Below are 21,655 nucleotides of genomic sequence, written 5' to 3' on the forward strand. Positions count from 1 at the left end.
TTCTTTTCCTGCAGTTTTAGGTTGGCAAAATACTTGTGAGAGTGTGGGTGACATAACAGCAACATTATCAGCTCTATCTACTGAGGTGGACATTGGTGTACTTTATCGTGGTCTAGATCCTAAAAACAAAAATTTCTTAATTTCAATGGTAAACCTCTTTTTACTCTTTTTCATTGTTTTCTGGAAAAGAAAACCTTTGATTTTACATGCTGAGAGTATCCAGTGCCAATTCATCGCATCAGTAGTATTTTTGTTCTTCTTGGTCACATCATTTGATTACACAATTTTTTGTGATATTCTTGGTCCATGACAAGTTGTTTTTGTTTTCTCTGCTAACATTTACCATGTAAGAGGCATTAAAATTTCAAATTTTAAACGGAAAAGGGTCAAATATACCCCTATACTATCGGAAAAGGGCCAAATATACCCCTCATTATACTTTGGATCCAAATATACCCCTCCCGTTATACTTTCGGTTCAAATATATCTCTGCTCCGTTAAGTTGTCCAAAGTGGACATCTACCCACATGTGGTATTGACATTTTTGGGGGTGACGTCACGTGGCATGCTACTTCACGCCCCCAATCCATTTTCCTTTCTCCCCTCACTTCTTCCACCACCATTGCAAATTATCCAAATTAAAGAATCAAAACGATTTTTTTTTTTTTGGTGGCTATGTATGCATCAATCCACAAAAATCCACAACTTCGTCATGCTGATGGCTTACTTCTTGCATTTTGCTTAACAGATACCAAAATATTGATTTCCGAGTGCACCATGAATTATGAAGCCACTATAAGAGCCGTGAATGGACACTGAATCCATTCACAACTCATAACTACCAACCGAAAAAAACATGTGCAGAATTGCTTACTTACTAACCTATGTAACACACAAAACCACATCCAACATAAAAATTTACTTTCTCAGAAAAATGAATCATAAACAGTTCTTGTATGTGCATTAATTCCCAAAAAGGTACATGTCGATAATTGCTTATTAATTGACTTGGTATCGAGATTGGACAAGAAGCCGGTATATTATCGATTTTCGGTGACGAAAAGTGACGTCCTCGTCTAATAATTGACGAGTGGTGGAAGAAACTATGCTGATGGTCTTCTAATTGCGTTGTAGTCACATCCCTAATGCTGGCAAAGCCACCTTTAACTTTTGTATGTGCATTCAGAGAATTCAAAATTGATTCACCCCCTTCCATATACCACGGATCTGTTAACGGGAAAACTATTATATTATTCAAGGTTTGAGAAAAGAATTTTCTTTTCAAAAAATTGCTACTTTTAAGAAACCAAAATTATGACTAGGCAAAAACCAAAGAGAAGAGTCACAAACCTTTGGTTGCTTGGTATAGGTAAAATGTGGACTCTGCCAATTCAGGACATAAAGGATAGTATTTTTCAGTAGGGTGCAATAGCTGATGGTCCAGCAGATACCTAAATTATTGAAAAGGGTCCTATAAGAAAAACAACCATCACAGGTAAAACCAATATGCTAAATCTAGCTTATTACAAGGAAAGCAGATGCAGCAGTTGGAAAAAGGACTTAGAGAACAGAGGAAAGAATGGAGGAGAAACATCTTTTACCTATCTGGAAGCACTCTGTAGTTCTTCCACACCTTGAAAAATTCGCAATGTGATGAATTAGCTGCCTCGATATCCCCAACAAGAACCTGAAACCAAAATAATCATGTTGGGTTACCACTTTATAGTTTTCCTTAGAGTTATGCTTTTACATATGTAGGAGAACCGCATTATAAAAAGAAAAAAGATATTCAGAAGAGACTAGATGTCCTCATTTGTGACAAAGAGCTATATCAGTTTTCAGAAGAACTTATAAGCTACAGATTTCCTTACCTGCAGACCAGGCCAGAACGCTTGAAGACTTGTGAGCTGCCGGTATGTTGCTATTCCTGTTCTCATGTCTGCTTCACGATACCTACATTAAATTAGAAGTTCTGATCTTTGTCTGATTGCTGAATTCCAGGACAAAACTAATGCATAATACATAATTCTCAACAGTAGATTTGGTGAAGCACAGACTACAATAGAAGAATTTCAGGGAGGAGACAGAAAAGAATAAAGGACAAGGACAAAGGAGATGGTTCCAGCATTTTCTATTCCTGTTCATGGTAATTGCCACAAGCAGAAATGGGAGGCTAAGGCATCTAGAATCAGTTTAACTGCTAAATATGATCGCAATACAAAAAAAAAAAATCCAAAATTTCAAAATAGGGTGTGATTATTATACCATGGACCATGTCTAAAATATTTCTGCACAACAATGTAAGCAGATTGAAACATCTTCCAAATTTCATCTCTTCCAAAAAGAACGTAGGCTTTCATTAGGTATTCATAGAATGAATCCACACCTAAAAAAACAGCAAAAAAAAAAAATGAAATATCAAGAGAATGCATGTTGTGAAGAGTAACATGCAAGCAAGGAAGGGTGGGAACGTTATTTATTTAAGCAAATGAGAACCATGGAATCAGACGACATCTAGACAATGTATATGTGACTATATTGAGAAAATGGTTGTGGAGAAGTCTCCTAAAACTCTAAAAGTGCTCTATACAGAAACATACCAGCTCCAATTCCAGAAGAATATTCAATCCAGTCTCCAGTTGCTACATCTAGCGTAGTTCCAAGAAGATTTAGAGAACTCCGCATGTTCCATAACTTACAAGAGCACGCAAAGCTGCCGTCTCAAATCTTGGATCACCAGTTAAACGAGATAATGCACCCATTTCAAGGATTAGAGAACCTGATTACATGAAAAAATAATGCACATAATATCATGATAAGACTTGATGGAGGGCTAATGACATCTATTTGATAGAAGCTATCAAAGTTCAGGCAAATAGATAGAGAGGTAAGGTAGGAAAGAAGAAGTAATTTAGCACATCCAGATGTGCTTGTTTCTGTTGTCTCGTCCGCAATTACACCATGCTGTCACATTTTGCATTTGACGTGTCATAAATTCATCTTCCACAGATGCTGATGCAACATACGACCCTACTGATTCTACCGGAAACAGGTTCTACATGGTATGCAAAAACTGATGCGGTGTACCAGTAGTGCAATTCATGGACTAAGCAATGGCATGTGATTTTCGAAAATCTTTAATTAGGTGCAAGAATTTTATTTCCATAAATCAATAGAATGTTATTCTCATATTTCTGTCACGGTGTGTAGCAACAAAGTATTAACAGAACAAGGGAAAAGGAAAATCAAAACTTGGCTGCATATGAAGTAATTTCTTATTTTAATTATTGAAGGGATTATGCAGCTATCGAATCCATCATTTGAAGGCATACCCTTCAAGTATGTGTGAGTCTTCCACCAATTGAAAGTAATGCCGGTCAAAATTCAGCAAGTCAGTTATAGTGATGTTGTTACTGTGAAAAATATGCTAGACGTGCTCAACTGGGTGAAAATTTTGAATTAGACCGTGATACTTTGAAATCTGATGGTATTTTCATATGCCTTGTCGTTCGTTAACGAAATAAAGAAAAGGAGGACAATTATATATGTATACCTTGTTCACCATCAAAGCTATTGTAGGTAAGAGTAAGATGACTATCTTCCTGAAAAGATTCCATAGTACCATTAATAGTTCAAAAGAAGCAAAATACATATACTCATTAAGAAGAATGAAGTTGAAAACAGAGAGTCGTTAAATAACCTTATAGATGACGAACCAAGCTAAAGGATAAATATATATATAGCGTTGTGATGTCAGTTGACACCGAATTTTAGCTCGCCATATAAAAGATAACGTCTCAGAGGTCAAAAATCGTTAAAAGGACGAAATAGTATTTTTCACACATTTTTCCATAACATGAGTAAGTGCGGCTATTATCCTTTGGTCCAAATACTTTGCCAATAGATTAAAAAAAATATTTTAATAAATAAAGGGAGGAAGACCCATTTTATGATTTTGGTCTTCAGTTTTAGGGGCTCTCACGAGCAGACACTTTTTGAGTTCTTCACCGATCATCTTCTGCGGTGGCAACTCAACAGACCACGGCAACACAACCACCAACGACGCAAATAGCCACCCCCTATTCTCTTTCGCCTCTCTCCATCTCCCCTTCCCACTACTTCTCTGCTGCGTGGCTATTTTAGATTGCAAAAAGCCATCAAGGTTTGAATTGATAGTTTGAAGGGTAGTCTTGAGGAGGGGAAAATGAAGGTATCTTTAGACCAAAAGGCGTATGGAGGCTATTTATGAACCATATTCCATACATTCGGGATACATTTACAACTTTTCAGCTGAAGCCTATAGATGCAGAACTCACTACTAGGTCATTGTGATTGATGCTGTTATTGACTTCCATTACTCGTCTTAGTACTACGTTCATTGTCCAAAGTTTGTATACTTGTATTCTCATTTAAGCTTTGTTACAGAGTAATCTTATTAGACTCCCTTGGTACTCACTGAGAATGAAAATCAACTTTTCTCGTTGGCAAATTCAGAATGATTATTTTGATTACAAGTGTATTACTATATAAGAAGAGCGAATAGCACACAGCTGGGCATCAACATACCTGTTTCATTATGAGGGCAATTTTGTCATTTCACCGTTTTTCTGAGTTGTGTCAGTTTTTTCGACTGATGCGTGTACTGCAACTTTAGATACACAGATTTCGCAGCAGTTCACCAGCTCTCTCTCTTGCTTCTTTCCTTAATTTCATCACCATGGCTGTACAGCTTTCTCTCGAATTTGTATGTTACGAGCAGATGAGTATTCACAATCTAACTGCAAAATTGATGGTTTAGCGGTCAAGTTTATGTTGGTAAGAGTTGTGGTCACTGAACTTTTTCGTCATCATCATCGTCACCCTCTTCTATGCTCATCTGCTCTTCAGGTATCCATTTGTCAATTATGTCACAGATACTGAAAATCAAGTTCGCACGCTTTTATTTTTCCTTTCTCTCCTTTTCTTTTTATGTATATGTATCAAAATTCTTACCAATTTTAGCTGTAGTATGGCTATCTTCTACTTTCATTTTTGTGCTTTGTTAATTAGGAATTGCATTTTCACGCAATTTAGCTTCGAAATTGTGTCGATTTGCACAAATAGAACATAGAAATTGGCTTTCATTGTTTGTGGAATTCCATCTTTGTTAATGTATTTGGACCAACAGAAGGTCTGTACATAATGACTCATAATTCTCAAGGGTGTTTATTTTGTTGATTGTTGCGAGGCTTTCTTGGCGTCGTTCTGTTGATGGTGCCACAATGGTTAAAGTTTTACTCTTTGTTATGGTACATCCTTCTATTTATGAATTAGTTTATGTCTTAGACAAAATAATGGATATGCATTCCCAATATGTTTAGATATGGATGTAGCTTGGTTACAAATATAATTCTTCCCCTTTTAGTTTCTTCTCAGGGAAAGAAAAACCAAAATTAGGTTCCCGTTTCACTATGTGAAGCTCGAAATGTTGTGCAAAATAAGCACCTGTAACTGTAAAACTGCAGAAGGCCTTGACATCAGTAAGTCCTGGCAAGCTAAAATGTTGTTTCTTTGATCCTCCACAAGAAAGTAATTTATGACAGTACATTTGAGTAGCTAGGATTCCCAATCAGCTTAAATGGAGAAGTTGTAATAAGGAATTGCTGAACGGAGCATCCATCTAAAACTGAATATTCAAGTACATGAAGCTTCATCAGCTTGTGCCAGCATGCAGCCTAACTGATATAGGTTGTGCGGACAGAGTTTGGACAGGAGGAAGCTGAATGCTACCCTCATGAAAGATTTCAAGCATAGATCAAGGAGAGTCAAATGCCTTAGTCCAGGGTGAAAAATCATGATTATAAAAATCCTAGCACAAACTCATTAACAGATGCCTTCTTATCGATGTCGTCAGTAACATATGCGGGATACTGAAACACCCTTTACTGCCTGTAGTTTTCCTGCTCAGAGGTACTATCTACTATGTTGTTTTCGACTGACAATCTGCATACATACTGATACTGATCAGTTAGAAATCTTTTGATGGTACATGTAAGGTGAACATGTTCATGTTTTGTTTCTGCTGTTTCTAGCATTTTTACCTCCCACGTTGTCAAAAATTAGGGGTGTACATGGACCGGGTTGGTTCGGGTTTTTTAAAGACCAAACCAAACTAATTGCATTGGGTTTTTAAATCTATAAACCAAACCAAACCAACAAAACTCGGGTTTTTCAGCCTGGGGTTTTCTCGGTTTTTTCGGGTTGCTCGGGTTTTTCGGGTTTTTTCCGGTAAAGTCTTCATATAAAATATATAACTTGTACTTCAAATATTTCTTTAGTCCTAGTAAGATACGACTATCTAATTAAGATATCTATTAAGAAAATAACACAAAATGTGAGATGACAGATGACATTGTACTAAAATATTCAACGAAAAAGAATAATGAAATTGCATAAAAAAAAATGATCATAATCTAAAAATACTACGTCATGCTACATTAAATACGGCTAATTTATAAGGCATGTAGAAAATGATCATAATCTAAAAGTACTAAGTCATGCTAAAATAAGTACGGCTAATAAGTATTAATTACATGACTAGATATTAAAGAAAAAAATAAAATTAAGTTATGTATTTTCACGTTCTAAACTAATATAAAACTAAAGAATAGATATCAACATTATTGTCATTCCAGTGTTAGATATGAATTAATTTTGTTAGCATTAGTATTGATTTGATTTTTGTTGAGTTTTATTTGAGTTACTAATATCATTGAAATTTATAAAACTTATTGGACCATTCAAGATTCTAATTTCAAGAAAAAAATAATATGTTAAAAGATAAAAAACTATGAAAAAGTTAAAGAAACATTTATAAATGACATTATAAATAAATATTTTTATGTATAAAATATGTTTGAAATTTTATAAATGTAATGTCGAGTTGGTTTGATTCGGTTTGACTTTTTTTAGTTAAAATCAAACCAAACCAATAGTATTCGGGGTTTTTTTTTAAAATCAAACCAAACCACTAATCGAATTTTTTCTCGGTTTGGTTCGGATTATCAGTTTGGTGCGGTTTATCGGTTTGCTTTGTATACTCCTAGTCAAAATGTATGTCAATCCCTTCAATAAAGTAAATTGCCTTTGATGTGTAAAGTGTGAACGAAACGGCGAAGTCAGATACCAGTCATTCGAATGATATGTTCAATTACTCTTCAAATGTGAAAGGAATGTTTAGCTCTTAAGGGGTGGACAAGAAATTTCTTAACTTTATACTTTTAAATTTAGTGGCGCCTTTTAATTAGTTGAAAATACCAGGATGATGGAAAGAAAAGTGAAATTGAGAGTGTAGGTAAGACAACCAAATCAGCTTTGATGAATCTTGTCGTATGTGGGCTATGGACAAAGCATAATTCCTAGAATATTCTTCACGTCTGATACTAGTATACTCCTTACGTCCCATACTAAGTCACTTTAGCTAAAAACACGCATATTAAGAAACCAATAATGTAATATTAAGTTTATTAAATTACCCTTATATAATAAAAATAAATGATTTTTTCCTCTTGATTTGAAATCTACGTAGTAATCCTTTTGACGTTGAGAATCCAACATATGATTCTTATGCGCGCTTTTTTCAATCACCATTTAAATGTTGCTTTAACTTCTCGGTTTTTGTCTAAGAGTAGAGTTGGAAAAAACTAACCAATTTATGTCTTGATTTCTTAAGGTAAAAATGTTACTCGCACTAAATTACAAGTTTTTATTTTTATTTTTAACTTTTGTGGTGGTTGTGTGAATTATCAAGTGTTTAATTGATTGTAACGCGGTTCAGTGACAAGAGGAGTACAGGGGAGGAAAAGCAAAGACCATACTATTCTTAAAAGACTGGTCGTATTTCTTGCCTTTAGGATCAACCTTTTATTTTGTTTAATTTCAATGACATATTTTGCTCGACAAAATGAGCTTTGGAAAGAAGTTAGTCTTGTATTACGGTGCTAAGTTTCCCTGCACTACACATTTCCCCCCTATATATATTCATTCGTGTAACCACGTGGAATAAAATATATTTATTCTCATGATTGTCATACAGTAAGAAAGTTCTTAAATGGAGTAACAAATATTCTAAAAGCATAAGTCTTATATTTAGAATTAGGGACTCCAACACAGTTTTTAGTGAAAAGTTAAAAGGAATTAAGCTTATATTGACCTTAAAAATAAAAGAGACGTATAACTTTTTTTTTAATTATTTTTTTTTATTTTTAGGGGTGGGGGTTGTCTAAATAGTGAGTAAAAAACATATTTTGCACAACACATTTGTCGAAGGCAGACAAAATTTTATGTGAATAATGTAGTTTCCTAGTGAGGCAATTCTTAAGCATAATATGCTGTTCTGCCTTCCCTCTAGAACCCAATTATGGCTAGAGCCTTGAGGTACTCAACTTGCTGTGGCTTTTCCGCATTCGTTTACTTAGTTGTTGTCTATGATCATCTATTTACGGAAAATTAATCTAAATAGCCACCTATTCAAATGCTAAACTAAAAATAGTCGCTAGATATATAATATATGTATAATTGACGTATAATTCATGCATAATGTATATATACCGGCTAAGAAAAGTGAACTGTAAAGTTAACCAACTAATTACACAAAAATCCCTTATTTTCTATTGGTCTCCTCTATAACCCCAATTCCCATAGTTTTACTTCATTCTATGAAGTCCTAATTCCTAGAAGTTATTCAAGATAAGTTTCATCGGGAAGGGTTAATAATAGGAGAGGAACTAAAAAAGAGAAGATTAAGAAGAAAAAAATGGAAAACAAAGAAAGATATAATAAATCCATAAGAAAGTAAAACAAAAGGATATTTTATTTTAATAGAAAAAACTTTTAAATCATAATTAAATAAATATGTATTCTCATTTAAATTTATAATTATATAAATATTCGCTTGTTTCATTTAGTACGAACATCAATACATATAAATATTTAAATCCTACTTAGGCAAGTAACCCAAGTAAGTAACACCAAATAAAAATTCTACCAAAAAAAAAAAAAAAAAAAAAAAAAAAAAAAAACAAATAATCATAAATCTCAATTTTCTCCTCATAAAACAAAGACTAAAAAAGAGTTGCTGAAGAGTCAGGACACAACTTCCCAGACATCGCTCCGCCCGCTGCTACCCACCCCCATGCCTTTTTGTTTGTTAGGCGTCTACTACTGTACACTCAACAGAAAAAGATATGTATAGTCTAACAGAGACTCTCTAAACAATATAAATACAAAAAACACTTTGATCGTCATTCCGATTGGCAATTCCGGTGCAGCTCTCTCACATTCTAGTAAGTCTCCCCCTTATCGCTTTCTCTTTGTATAGATATACATATATCTCTTCAATTGGAGATAGGATTTCTGTATATATACACATACCTGACTAAGTTATTATACTTGTTAGGCGTATGAGGTACATGTATGCATACGATTGAATTGCTATAAAACACATTAATGGTTCACAAGAAGCGAACCGTCGCTCCTCGTCCCAAAAACTCAACTGCGCTGGTTGAGTCGGACGAAAACCTAGTTTCAGTACGTCCATCACTTCACAACAAACTATCTAGCAAAAAGGAGGACGCTACTTTAACGGTTGTTGAATTAGCTTCTTATGCTTCAATAAAGCTTGAATGTGAGCGTGCCCTAACATCCCTGCGTCGAGGGAACCATAATAAAGCCCTAAGATTGATTAAGGAACTGTCGAACAAGCATGAAAACTCCCCTCGTTTAGCTTTAATTTGTCGTGTCCATGGCACTGTTTGTGTTAAAGTGGCGTCTATGATTGATGATCCTAGTGCTAAGAATAGACATTTGAAGAATGCTATTGAGAGTGCTAGGAAAGCGGTTTTACTGTCTCCCAATTCGATTGAGTTTGCACATTTCTATGCTAATTTGCTGTGCGAGGCTGCGAACGAGGGGAAAGAATATGAGGAAGTTGTGCGGGAGTGTGAAAGGGCATTGGCGATTGAGAACCCTATAGATCCTGCTAAAGAGAGCTTACAGGAGGAAAGTCAACAGAAGGATGAGACACCTCATGCTCGGATTGACCATGTGCGGAATGACCTTCGAAGTTTAATTCAGAAATCGAACATTGCATCTATTTCTACTTGGGTGAAGCATATAGGCAACGGTGAGGAGAAATTCAGGTTTATCCCGCTAAGGAGGGTGCCGGAGGACCCAATGGAGCTGAGGTTGGTTACATCAAGAGGGGCAAATGAGATTAAAAAGGCGACTAAGACACCTGAAGAGAGGAGGAAGGAGATTGAGGTTCGAGTGGCTGCTGCAAGGCTGTTGCAACAGAAGTCTGAAACTGTCCAGACGCGCAATGATGGAGATAAACCTCTGGATCCGACAGAAGGATCAGGGCAGAAAACTGGTGAGAGAAGGAAGAGCGGAAATGCAAAGAAAAATGCGTCTTCGACAGAGAGAAGGGATTGGGTGCAGTCATATTGGAACTCCTTGAATTTGGATAGGAAGAAAAAGTTTCTTAGAATTACAGTTTCAGATCTTAAGGCTCATATAAGTGCGTCAAAAGATGGAGTGGCTATTGAAGTGCTATCTGAGGCTCTATCATTAGCTGAAACCAACAAAGATTGGAAGTTCTGGACATGCTGTCGCTGTGGTGAAAAAATTACTGACTCTGTATCACACAACCAGCATGTTGTGCATGAGCACATTGGAACTTTGCCGCCTAAATTGCAGTCTGTATTGCCTCAGAATGTGGAGAATGAGTGGGCCGAGATGCTTCTGAACTGTTCTTGGGAACCCTTAGATGTTAATGCGGCCATGGAGATGCTTGATAAACAATCAAGATCTCAAGGACATGGTTTTCTTGATGAAACATACCCAATAGATAACACAGAAGAGTTGAAGTATGGTTTTTCTGAGGTTTTCGACAATGAAGATGAATGGGATTCGTCACCTAGAAAGAAGAAATTTGGGGATATACCAAACAGGAATATGGTTGAGAGCAGAGTATATGATAAGATCTCAGATATTGAATTGATGGATTGTGATGTGAATTATGGTACTAAGAATTGTTTCCTTCCTGACAAGTGGCCACTATCTGATGATCCTGACAGAGCAAAGCTTCTTGAAAGAATTTTTGCTGCATTCCAGGCGCTTATTGAAAATAAATATCTTGCTTCAAGTCACCTCAGCAAGGTTATTCGTTTTGCGGTGGAAGAGCTCCAGAGTCTTGGTTTTGGCTCTCAACTTCTTAACTACAATGTTGATCAATCTCCCTTATGCATATGCTTTCTAGGTGCCCAGGAGTTAAAAAAAGTGCTAAAGTATCTGCAAGAGCTTTCTCATTCTTCTGGCTTAGGTAGGTATTCCGAGAAAATTAGTGTTCGAGATGGAGCAAGCAATGCTAGTCAAGGATTTGACGACCTGGAGAAATTAGTTTTGAGTGAAGATGGTTCATGTTTATTGTTTGATGAGCGTTTCCTGCTGTGCAAATTTACTCGTAGCTCATGTCCAGATATAGTTTCTATTGGCAGAACTGCAAATGTTTTGTCTAGTAATCATTACCATAATGGAACTGAACTTGATCCAGAGGCATTATTGTCCTGGATATTCGCCGGTCCATCAAGTGTAGAACAATTGGCATCCTGGACACGTTCAAGAGAAGAGAAAGCACAACAAGGTATGGAAATTCTTCGTTTTCTTGAGAAGGAGTTTTATGACCTGCAAGGTTTATGTGAGAGAAAATATGAACATTTATGTTACGAGGAAGCACTGCAGGCAGTAGAAGATATTTGTGTAGAAGAGGGTAAGAGAAGAGATCATGCAACTGAATTTGTTCGACGAAGTTATGATTCTGTCTTGCGGAAGCGGCGAAATGAGCTCATAGAAAGTGACAATGATGTTACAATTGTCGGCTATAGGTTTGAGTTGGATGCTATATCAAATGTTCTGAAGGAAGCAGAGTCTCTCAATGTCAATCGGTTTGGTTTTGAGGAAGCTTACAGTGGTGGAGCATCTCAACTATGTGGCATCGAATCTGGTGAAGAGGATGACTGGAGACTGAAGGACTACCTTCATCAAGTGGACTCTTGTGTAGAAGTTGCACTACAGAGACAGAAGGAACATGTCTCCATTGAGGTTGGTGCATCAGCTATGGTCTAATGCTGATTTTTATTTATTTATTTTTTCCATTTTTTCTTTAATTGTTTTTTTCTCTATCAATTTCCTGAATTCAGCTGAGTAAAATAGATGCTCGAATCATGCGAGTGGTTGCTGGGATGCAGCAGCTGAAAGTAAAGCTTGAGCATGCATCTGCCCAGGATTATCGGAGGATTTTAGTGACACTGTTGAAATCATATTTGCGGGTCTGTACTTAGCATCTACTTTTGTGATAGTTCAATTGTTGCTTCTGGGATCTTTTACTGCAAGTTCTCTCTTCCTTCAGTCTACCATTTACCTCTGTTTTACTATTCTTTTAGGATGATGATTGTCTCTCTCTTCCTTCAGGCATATTTGGAGGATCTGGCTGAGAAGGATGCTACTGAGAAATCTGATGCTGCAAGGGAAGCTTTACTGGCTGAACTTGCTCTTGGTTCCAAGAATAGCTCTGGTGGAGGAAGTGGTTATTCTAAGCATACACAAGAAAAAATTAAAGATAAGAAAAAAAACAAAGAGTATCGGAAAACCAAGGATTCAAAGGTAGACTTTTTTTCCTGATGCAATTGTTACTGTGTACGAGTTGGGAAGTAATCAGTTTACTCTTATTTGCAGCCTACTATTGGCAACGAAGTGCAATTTCTTCGCCATCATTCAATGGAAGATGTGTACGTCTTTTCCCAAATAAATGCTTTTAACATAAGCTTGAAACTCCTTCTTATGTAGAAATCATGATGACCTTTAATGTCAATAAATACCTGTGGTGTTGCAGCTCATTTGCAGTCACTCGTAATGGAGAGGATCAAGGTGATGAAGCTGTTGGAAAAGGTGTTTCCTTGAATGAACAGGAGGAGGAGTATAGACGTAAGATTGAATTCGAAGCTGAGGAAAGAAAGCTTGAAGAAACTTTGGAATATCAAAGACGAATGGAGAATGAGGCTAAATTAAAGCATCTGGCTGAGCAAACTAAGAGAACTGCAGAAACATGTCAAGGGAGTATAGATGCAGTTATGAAGTCTGTTACTTGCTTGAAGTACAGTGATAAAGATCAAGTAATCAATGAGCAATTGAAGAGTAGTAAGAAGGTCAATTCTCTTATGCTTGGAATCTTCTATTCTGTGAGAGTTTTCCCATTCTGTTTATATTCTGTAAAAGTAGTGTCATTGAATGTTGATGTTGTTACTCTTGAAGATATGCTTCTCTAAATTTAGTCTGAATTAGTCGTCGATTGTAACATATCTCATGCAAATTTTGGAATTCTTGATGCAGAAGAATGAATTTCCAGACAGTTTAGAAAGTCTTTCAAAAATTAATGCTGAAGGAATGACACAAATAACTGGTATTCTTTGTTTCAATGTCAGGAAGAATTTTGCTAGCTAAATAAACCCCTTGGCATTACAGTGCCACAGTTACGATGTCACCTGATTGTATAATCTATCACTGCTATTATTCAGGACTGCCAAATGAAGTAACCCCGGAGGATAGTACTCTGGTATCTGTTCGACGCTCTGGAAGGAGAGGCAGAGTCCAGAAAGATTCTAAGCTTATTGATGGAAAGTTTCAGTCTGCTTCCAAAAAGGAAAATACTGAAGTTGTTGAACTGAGAGCCCTGCATTCTCCACATGGTGAGTTGAAATTGTTTGCTAAACTGTTGTAGTGCCTTGATTTGCTGGCCCTGAAGAAATACCAGCTTTTTGTATTTTTTGTTCTTTTTTGTCTTATTTTATCATGTATGTTGCAGTTGTTTGCGAAATTTCCATGTGAATATTTGCCTCACTTGCTATCATGGGCAGAAGTGGTGGATTGTTGGCTAGCAATAAATCCACGTCTAATAGTAGTGTCTTCTCTATGAGACAACTCCAAGCCTTGAGAAAGCAGGAACTAGGAACCAAATGATAAAAGTTGAATTATTTCAGGAGCATGCTTTTCTCAATTTAGTTGGAGTTAGTTGGCTAGTTATTAACAGTTGTATGGATGTCTAAAACTGATAACTTGCTCTTTGATCTGAAGAGCTCTACGCATAGTGTTGCTTTCCTTTCGATAACTGCATATTTGTATTTTGCATCTTTGGCTAAGATAAAGTGTATTTGCATCTTTGAGACAAACAAATTACCACCAAGTTACATCTCTTTCCATTCTGTCAGAGGTTTAGATGAGCAATTCACTTTGTTTCACTGATATGACAGTGAAGTTTTGGTATTGCTCAACTATATCTTGAAGCTGGCATGCTTTTATATCTAAACAGTGGGACAAAGTTTGATCCAATTCTATCTGCAATTTGAGCAGTTCGTTTTTCTTTCACTGATATTAACAGGTGGGGGAAAAAGACCCCGTATACAAGCCGTATACCAAAAAGAGAGAACCTACATCAAAACATGATTCTCAAAAAAGGAGACCGAAATCTTCTATACAAAGAGGGGTCTCATGGGAACACCAAAAGCAAACTAGAAACAAAGGACTATTTGCAACTTTACAATATTTAGTTCAAATAACTCACAACAGTGCCAGCGGGTTAACCTTCCAAGCCCTAGGACTCCTCTTCCCCATTTTGTAACCCCAACTATGCAATGCCTCCTTCACTGTTCTCGGCATCACCCATCGTACCCCAAACCACTTAAGAACCACTCTCCACAGTCGATTAGCCACTAGACAATTCAACAAGAGATGATCCACATCTTCACCCGAACTCTTGCACATGTCAATTTCCCGAATTACAAGTCAAATGGGGCCAATTAGCGATAAGATCCCAATCCCTTTCTTTCCCCACCCTTACCCAAGAAATGAAAAGCCAAGCTGGTGGGTGACGATAACTGCTTTTCCTTGTAGTTCTTGTTCTTGCCTCAATTTATGTTACCTTCTGGTTTCCATATATAAACAATCAATTATGATGTACTCTCTGTGTTGATCTACCTTTGATTTCAATATTAGGAAGTAATGGTCCAGCAGATAGTGGAACAAAGACATTGAGACAGCTACACGTGGAGGAGGATGACGAAGAAAGGTTCCAAGCTGACCTTAAGAAGGCTGTTCTGCAAAGCCTTGGTATGCAAATTTATCTCAGGCACTGACTCTCCTAAAGTCGTTTGATGCTTATTAGTTTGGGCTGTTCTGTATATTGTTTACCACTGCTGTAAAAGTAATCAGAACAAATGCCAAATGTACCTTCTCTTTTTACTTATCTACTGTCAATGTAAAATCTTCTAAAAATATTAAAATCGTCTGAAAATGTAATGATTTCCGTTGGAGAAAATGACATGCTATAGATGGAGAATTGCATGTTTATATTTCCTTCGGTTGGCTTGAAAGCTTAAACAACCTCAAATATGTGTCCTCTCTTGCTAGCCGAGATTTTATTCGAACTTACTGAAGCTGTTCTCTGTCGTTTGCTTTGGAGGCAGGACAAGTATAAAGAAGCAATTTCATTGTTCCTCTGCTTGTTAAAGTGTTCTGCCCTCATTTCTCATTCTTTTCTTCCCCTTTTTTATAATGCTAGACACTATTCATGCACGTGAGAAGTTACCCTTGCTGCCGAGTTCAAGGAACAGGAAAGATGTGTTTCCCAAGGCTGGGACTTTGGGCAATGCAAAGCGTATTGGAGATGTAAATGTAATGGATGTATATGGCACTGGGCTAAATAATGAAGTAGGGGAATATAATTGCTTTCTAAATGTCATCATACAGGTTTGTGTTCACAAGGGCTTATCCTATTTTTTTTTCATCATAGGAGTGAGTTTACTTGGATTGTGCTTCTTACTGTATTTTCATATGGAGCATGCTCTGAGATCTTTCTTCTGGTGTTCTTTAGTCGTTGTGGCATCTAAGAAGTTTTCGAGCTGAATTCCTGCGAAAATCATCCAAACACGTTCATGTTGGTGATCCATGTGTGACATGTGCTTTGTACGACATATTTACTGCATTGAGCACTGCTTCAACTGAAACATGCAGTAAGGCGGTTGCTCCTACTTCTTTGAGAATTGCCCTCAGCAACCTGTATCCTGATAGTAATTTTTTCCAGGAGGTAAATCCAAAACTGTGTCAACCGCATCCATACTTTTGTAGGAGCCCACCTGTTTGAAATTACTTGCTTAAATTTTAATTTAGATAGTTTTGATCTACAGGGTCAGATGAATGATGCCTCTGAAGTGCTGGGTGTAATATTTGATTGTCTTCATCGATCGTTCACATCAGCTTCAGGTGTTTCTGATACTGAATCTGCAGATAGTAGCTGCATGGGCACGTGGGATTGTTCAAATATTGCTTGTATTGTACATTCTCTTTTCGGGATGGATATTTTTGAAAAAATGAACTGCTACAATTGTGGATTGGAGTCCAGACATCTGAAATATACATCTTTCTTTCACAATATTAATGCCAGTGCCCTCCGTACAATGAAGGCATGTTCTTCAAAGCAATTCTGTGATGACACTTTAATCTCTGTTCAGGATAATAATCTTATGAGGTCCATCTAGAAAGTATTTGGACAATTAGCAATGTACTTTCTCCTGTTTAAGTTTCGTGTCCTTTCCATTCAGGTTATGTGTCCAGAAAGCTCCTTTGATGAGCTTCTCAATCTTGTTGAGATGAACCATCAGTTGGCTTGTGATTCTGAGGTTGGTGGTTGTGGGAAGCTTAACTACATCCATCATATCCTCTCTACTGCACCGCATGTGTTTACAACAGGTATCAATGGTCTTCTGGTTTTCATTTCTTTTTTTTCTGTGTGGGTGATCTATATCTCAAGAAAATCGTCACATGGTCCTCAGCTTCCCTTTATATTTCTTTTCCTGCAGTTTTAGGTTGGCAAAATACTTGTGAGAGTGTTGGTGACATAATAGCAACATTATCAGCTCTATCTACTGAGGTGGACATTGGTGTACTTTATCGTGGTCTCGATCCTAAAAACAAACATTTCTTAATTTCAGTGGTAAACCTCTTTTGACCCTTTTATCATTGCTTTCTGAAGAAAAAAAACCTTTGATTTTACATGCTGAGAGTATCCAGTGCCAATTCATCGGATCAGTAGTATTTTAGTTATTCTTGGTCACATCATTTGATTACACAATTTTTTGTGATATTCTTGGTCGATGATAAGTTTTTTTTTTTTTTTTTTTTTTTTTTTTTTTTTTTTTTTTTTTGGTATTCTCTGCTAATGTTTACCAAGTAATAGGCATTAAAATTTTCAATTTTTAAAGAGAAAAGACATCAAATCCCCCTAAACTTGTCGCGAAAACTCACTTTAGCAATTTAACTTTACAGGCGTTTGTTTACCCCCCTATACTTGTTTGAAATGAGATAGATACCACCCTGAGATTATAATACCAGTCTCACAATATAAGGTGTAATACACGCACACCACGTCATTGACATGTCAGCACCATGTCAAAGCCACGTCAGAGCCACATTAATTCTATCTAAATTTTAATTTTTTATTCTTCTTCATTTCTTTTTTTATTATTTCACGATTTTTCTTTTCCTTAATTGTATTTTTATACACTAATTAAAGCCTAAATTTAGCACAATTGAGAGGGAGACAAAAGAGGCATGAGGCACCATTTCTTTCTTCTTCTTTCCTCAATCCGCCATTTTTTTTTTCCGTCAAGTAAAACGATGACGTTTGGGTTGCAAAGAATAAAGGGTCCTGGTGGCATGTTGGTGCAAAACATAGTTTTGTGTTTTTGGATTCTTATTGAAGAATTCGCTTTTTACCTTGATTGTAGAAGTAATCGCATCAGTCTTTTAATGGGCGATTGATGGTATCCCATAGTCGCCGGAAATTTTGTGGGTCGGTAGTTTTTTTGAGTTGGGATATGTTTTTTTCTGATAACAAAAGAGTAATTGAATGGAATCTTTTTGTGGGTGTGTGGGGAAATGGGAAGAAGGAACAATATGAGTGGGGGAGAGGGGTTAGCTTTGTGAACTCAGATCCACTGATGGGTTTTAGAGACAGAGAGAGTACTGTGTGTGAGAAGTCCTATGGAGGGGTTGATGGAAGTGATGAGGAGAAGAACAAAGGAAAAAAAAACAAAGGAAGCAAAGTATGAAACATTGTTGGTGAAGAGAATGATGCTTTGTGCTGCCATTGTTGTGAAAAAGTTTGATTCGTTATTGGAAAAAAAAAAAACTGGAATTTTTCAGCCCTATTCATGTTTTCCGGCGATCTGAGAGAGCGGGGAAAGGGAGGGAGAGAAGGAGCTCGCCGGAGATGGTGAGAGAGAGAGCGAGGGAGTGAGCCCAGCTTTGAGGAAGAAGATGAGAGAAAAATGAAAACAGAAAAATTTATAGTACAATACACATTACAGTGGGCCCACCTTTTAAAAGAAGAAAAAATTACACGCACTCATTTTTTTTGGCCACATCAGCATTCAGGGTGGTATTTATTTCACTTCAAATAAGTATAGGGGGGTAAATAAAAGCCCATAAAGTTAAATTGCTAAAGTGAGTTTTCGAGACAAGTTTAGGGGGGATGTTATGTCTTTTCTCATTTTTAAATAAGAGATTCAGAAGCTGAAAAAATTATCAGTTAGCTGGCGGTCTATATGCCAACCGCATTTCGGATAATCATCTCTTGTTCCTGTTTGAAATTTTTTGCTTATTAATATATTATATTGTATTCTCAACCAATTATTTTTTACCCATAAACAAATGGCCTCACGAATTATGTGGATACTAACTCATCTTCTGTTCATTTTTCATAAAAGTACTTCTATCATCTTATCAGCACTTGGGACGGTCTTGATTGGTTTTGGTTTAAACTATGCGTCCCCATTATACCAAATTTCTTTTAGTTTCCATTATTGTTAGTTTGCTGTTTCCACTTCAGAGCTGGATTGATATTGCAAAACTTTAATAATGTAGTTGTACTTGCCATCCACTTCCCATATTTTTCTTTTCCTGTGTTATTTATCATAATAGGCTTAAGATTATCAGTTTCAATAAATAAATAAATAAAGAGATTTCTGATCACTCAACAACACCCCCCCTCCCCCACCCCCCCTCTCTCTTCTTCTTTTAGAAAAAGAAGCAAAAGGATATCACCATTAGAAAAAACGACAATAACAACTATTCTTCAATCAAGAGAGATGGGATCGGCTATGTGAATTATCACTATGCATTTCGCACTACTGGAACCCGTCGCATTCTAATATTCAATAATTTGCGTTCTCAAAAAAGTGGTTTGATTTATTGCTTGATATTTGCTCAGGTTTGCTATTATGGACAGCATTATCACTGTTTTGCCTACAGTCGGGATCATGGACGGTGGATCATGTATGACGACAAAACTGTGAAGGTAAAAGTTTCTTTTTTCCTTCTTTCCATCCTCTTCCCATTTGTCTTGTTATTATTTTAAGTTTTTGTAAGTTACGGATATGTGGTATTCAGGTAATTGGGAGCTGGGATGATGTTCTTGTTATGTGTGAACGAGGGCATTTGCAACCACAGGTCCTTTTCTTTGAAGCTGTAAAGTAGTCTGACTCAGAAAAGATGGTAGCTCTTTTTTATATCTGAAGCTCGTATGAAGTTCAGCTTATAAAACATGCCTGCCTTATACTGCACCAAAGATGTGATCAGCATGTTTTTCCATTCATGCGGCAAACACATTGATCTGACCTGCACGTTCTGTTGACTGAGCAAAAAGGTCATAAATTCATACACTGGAAAATATAGATGTGTACAAATCCAAGCTGTAGTATACAAACAAGTTTTGTTATGTTGAAGAGAGAACAGGAGACACCGGCATGTGCAGACGATAGATCTCTGTCTCATATGATTGATGCGCGTCATATCACATAAAAGCAACTGTAGATTCTAATGCCCTTGTTACCTGGATATTGTGTTGGCAGAAACAAGTTTTTGCATCTGCCAGTTCTCTAAAATTTTTGGCTCCTTGCAATAAGGTGGCATGGTTGAGTATAATGAAATATTTGCTACCAGTTGGCTGACCAGGATGAATATTTGGATTTTGACTTCCCAATGGCAGCAAAGTACCTTGTACATGATATTGCTTCTGTACACTGGCAATGCTAGGTAATTTGCATCTTTTTTCTATTTTTAGTGTAAGGAAGTTGTGTATAATGATCTTTAGTTTTTAGTGGTGCTGGTCCCCACCCTCACCCCGAAGCCTCCTTTTGGTGGAGTAAATTTTGAGTGCTATAGAACTGATGGGAAATTTTGTATGAGAGATGATGACGACAATGAAATGAAAGAAAAATTGCTTGGTTTGTCAAGGAGAGAACATTTTGCTGAATGCTCTGATTAATTACTTCGCCCCATCGACTTTTTTTTTTTTTACCCTGGAGTCTTTCCATTTTTTTTTTTTTTTTCACTTAAGTTCTGCTGAAGTCTCAGTTTCCTGTCCTCCTGCGCTTACCCCCAACTGTTTACTGGATCTTATGTAATTAATTCTTGCGGGCTGATAGATATTTCCTTCTCCATCGTTTGAACTTGTGGCATCCAGTCATCACCGCCTCCTGCAATGCAACTGGAACTATTTCCTCATAATTCAGGTTTTTTCATCTACTGCCTCTGCAACACCTTCTATCAGTGGAGGAGCTAAGTGTGTTGAAAGGGGGTTCAATTGAACCTTCATTGGAAAATTACGCTGCACGGAGCGTAAACATTTTTTTTTTTTTTTTTTTTTGTGAATTGTTAAATCCCCTCCTTGATAACTAAATGCATTCATTCATTATGCAGGTTTGCATTTTTTTTAATTTTTTTTTTGTGTCCATATGGCATGTTTCCATGTGAATTTGATAATAGTAGTACTGCCATAAGGACTCCATCTCAACAGCAATTCACAGTCGACGACTATACAAAACTTTATATATACGGTTGGGATGTTGCTTGATCAAAATTTTTGACATAGTAGATTGGACTGGTTTTATGTCCAAACAGTGGTGACAGAGTGATTCAGGCCGTAACCGCAAGTAACTAGGAATAGTTAAATTAATTAATGGAAGAAAATAATGCAAAGGGAATACGGACTTAGATTCTGGGCCTCTTTAAGTTGCAGATTGCTCAAATACGTCAAGAAGCTTTTTTCATCGCAATAAACTTGTATTCAAAATTGATTTAAATAATTCATCTTTCAAAAACTTTAGAACATCTTTTTGGCAGTATTTAGAAAACAATTTAAGGGCCAAAATGAGAATTTTGGTCTATCTTTTCATTTTGAATCTTTCCGTTTTTAGAATAGCCTTTAAATGTAACGACAAGCTCGAAAAACAGAAAAGAAAATATATGACTAATCGACGTAAGATATGTGAATTTCAATTTAATGCTTAGATAAATGAACAGTAGCTATACTTTTTCATGAGGTGGTCCAAGAATGCGATAACACATAATTATTTCAACATATTTATTTTAAGACGAATATATTTTAAATAAAACCTAGCCCAAAAAATACTCATTATGAAATGTAAAACCCATTATTTAATTTCAATGTTCGTAATGAGTTTCTGAAATGTGTTAGGGTTTGCCTTATTTGAATTTTATCATAATT

General features: G+C 36.5%; 1 protein-coding gene and 1 pseudogene across 1 annotated transcript; one reads left to right on the forward strand and one right to left on the reverse strand.

Annotated features, from left to right (window-relative positions):
* Positions 1–741: 741 nt before the first annotated feature.
* LOC132058178 (alpha-mannosidase I MNS5-like) lies at positions 742–3,884 on the reverse strand (annotated as a pseudogene).
* A 5,378-nt stretch (positions 3,885–9,262) lies between these two features.
* Positions 9,263–20,381, forward strand: LOC132055894 (uncharacterized). The gene is made up of 15 exons (XM_059447906.1): positions 9,263–12,138; positions 12,237–12,365; positions 12,508–12,699; positions 12,772–12,824; positions 12,929–13,241; positions 13,426–13,495; positions 13,611–13,781; positions 15,085–15,198; positions 15,650–15,837; positions 15,962–16,174; positions 16,275–16,550; positions 16,689–16,836; positions 16,947–17,080; positions 19,358–19,444; positions 19,537–20,381. Exons 1-15 carry the CDS (start codon positions 9,487–9,489, stop codon positions 19,621–19,623), a joined length of 4,827 nt encoding a protein of 1,608 aa, XP_059303889.1. The 5' UTR covers positions 9,263–9,486; the 3' UTR covers positions 19,624–20,381.
* Positions 20,382–21,655: the final 1,274 nt, after the last annotated feature.

This window comes from Lycium ferocissimum, chromosome 5 (assembly GCF_029784015.1).
Source record: "Lycium ferocissimum isolate CSIRO_LF1 chromosome 5, AGI_CSIRO_Lferr_CH_V1, whole genome shotgun sequence".
NCBI lineage: Eukaryota > Viridiplantae > Streptophyta > Magnoliopsida > Solanales > Solanaceae > Lycium > Lycium ferocissimum.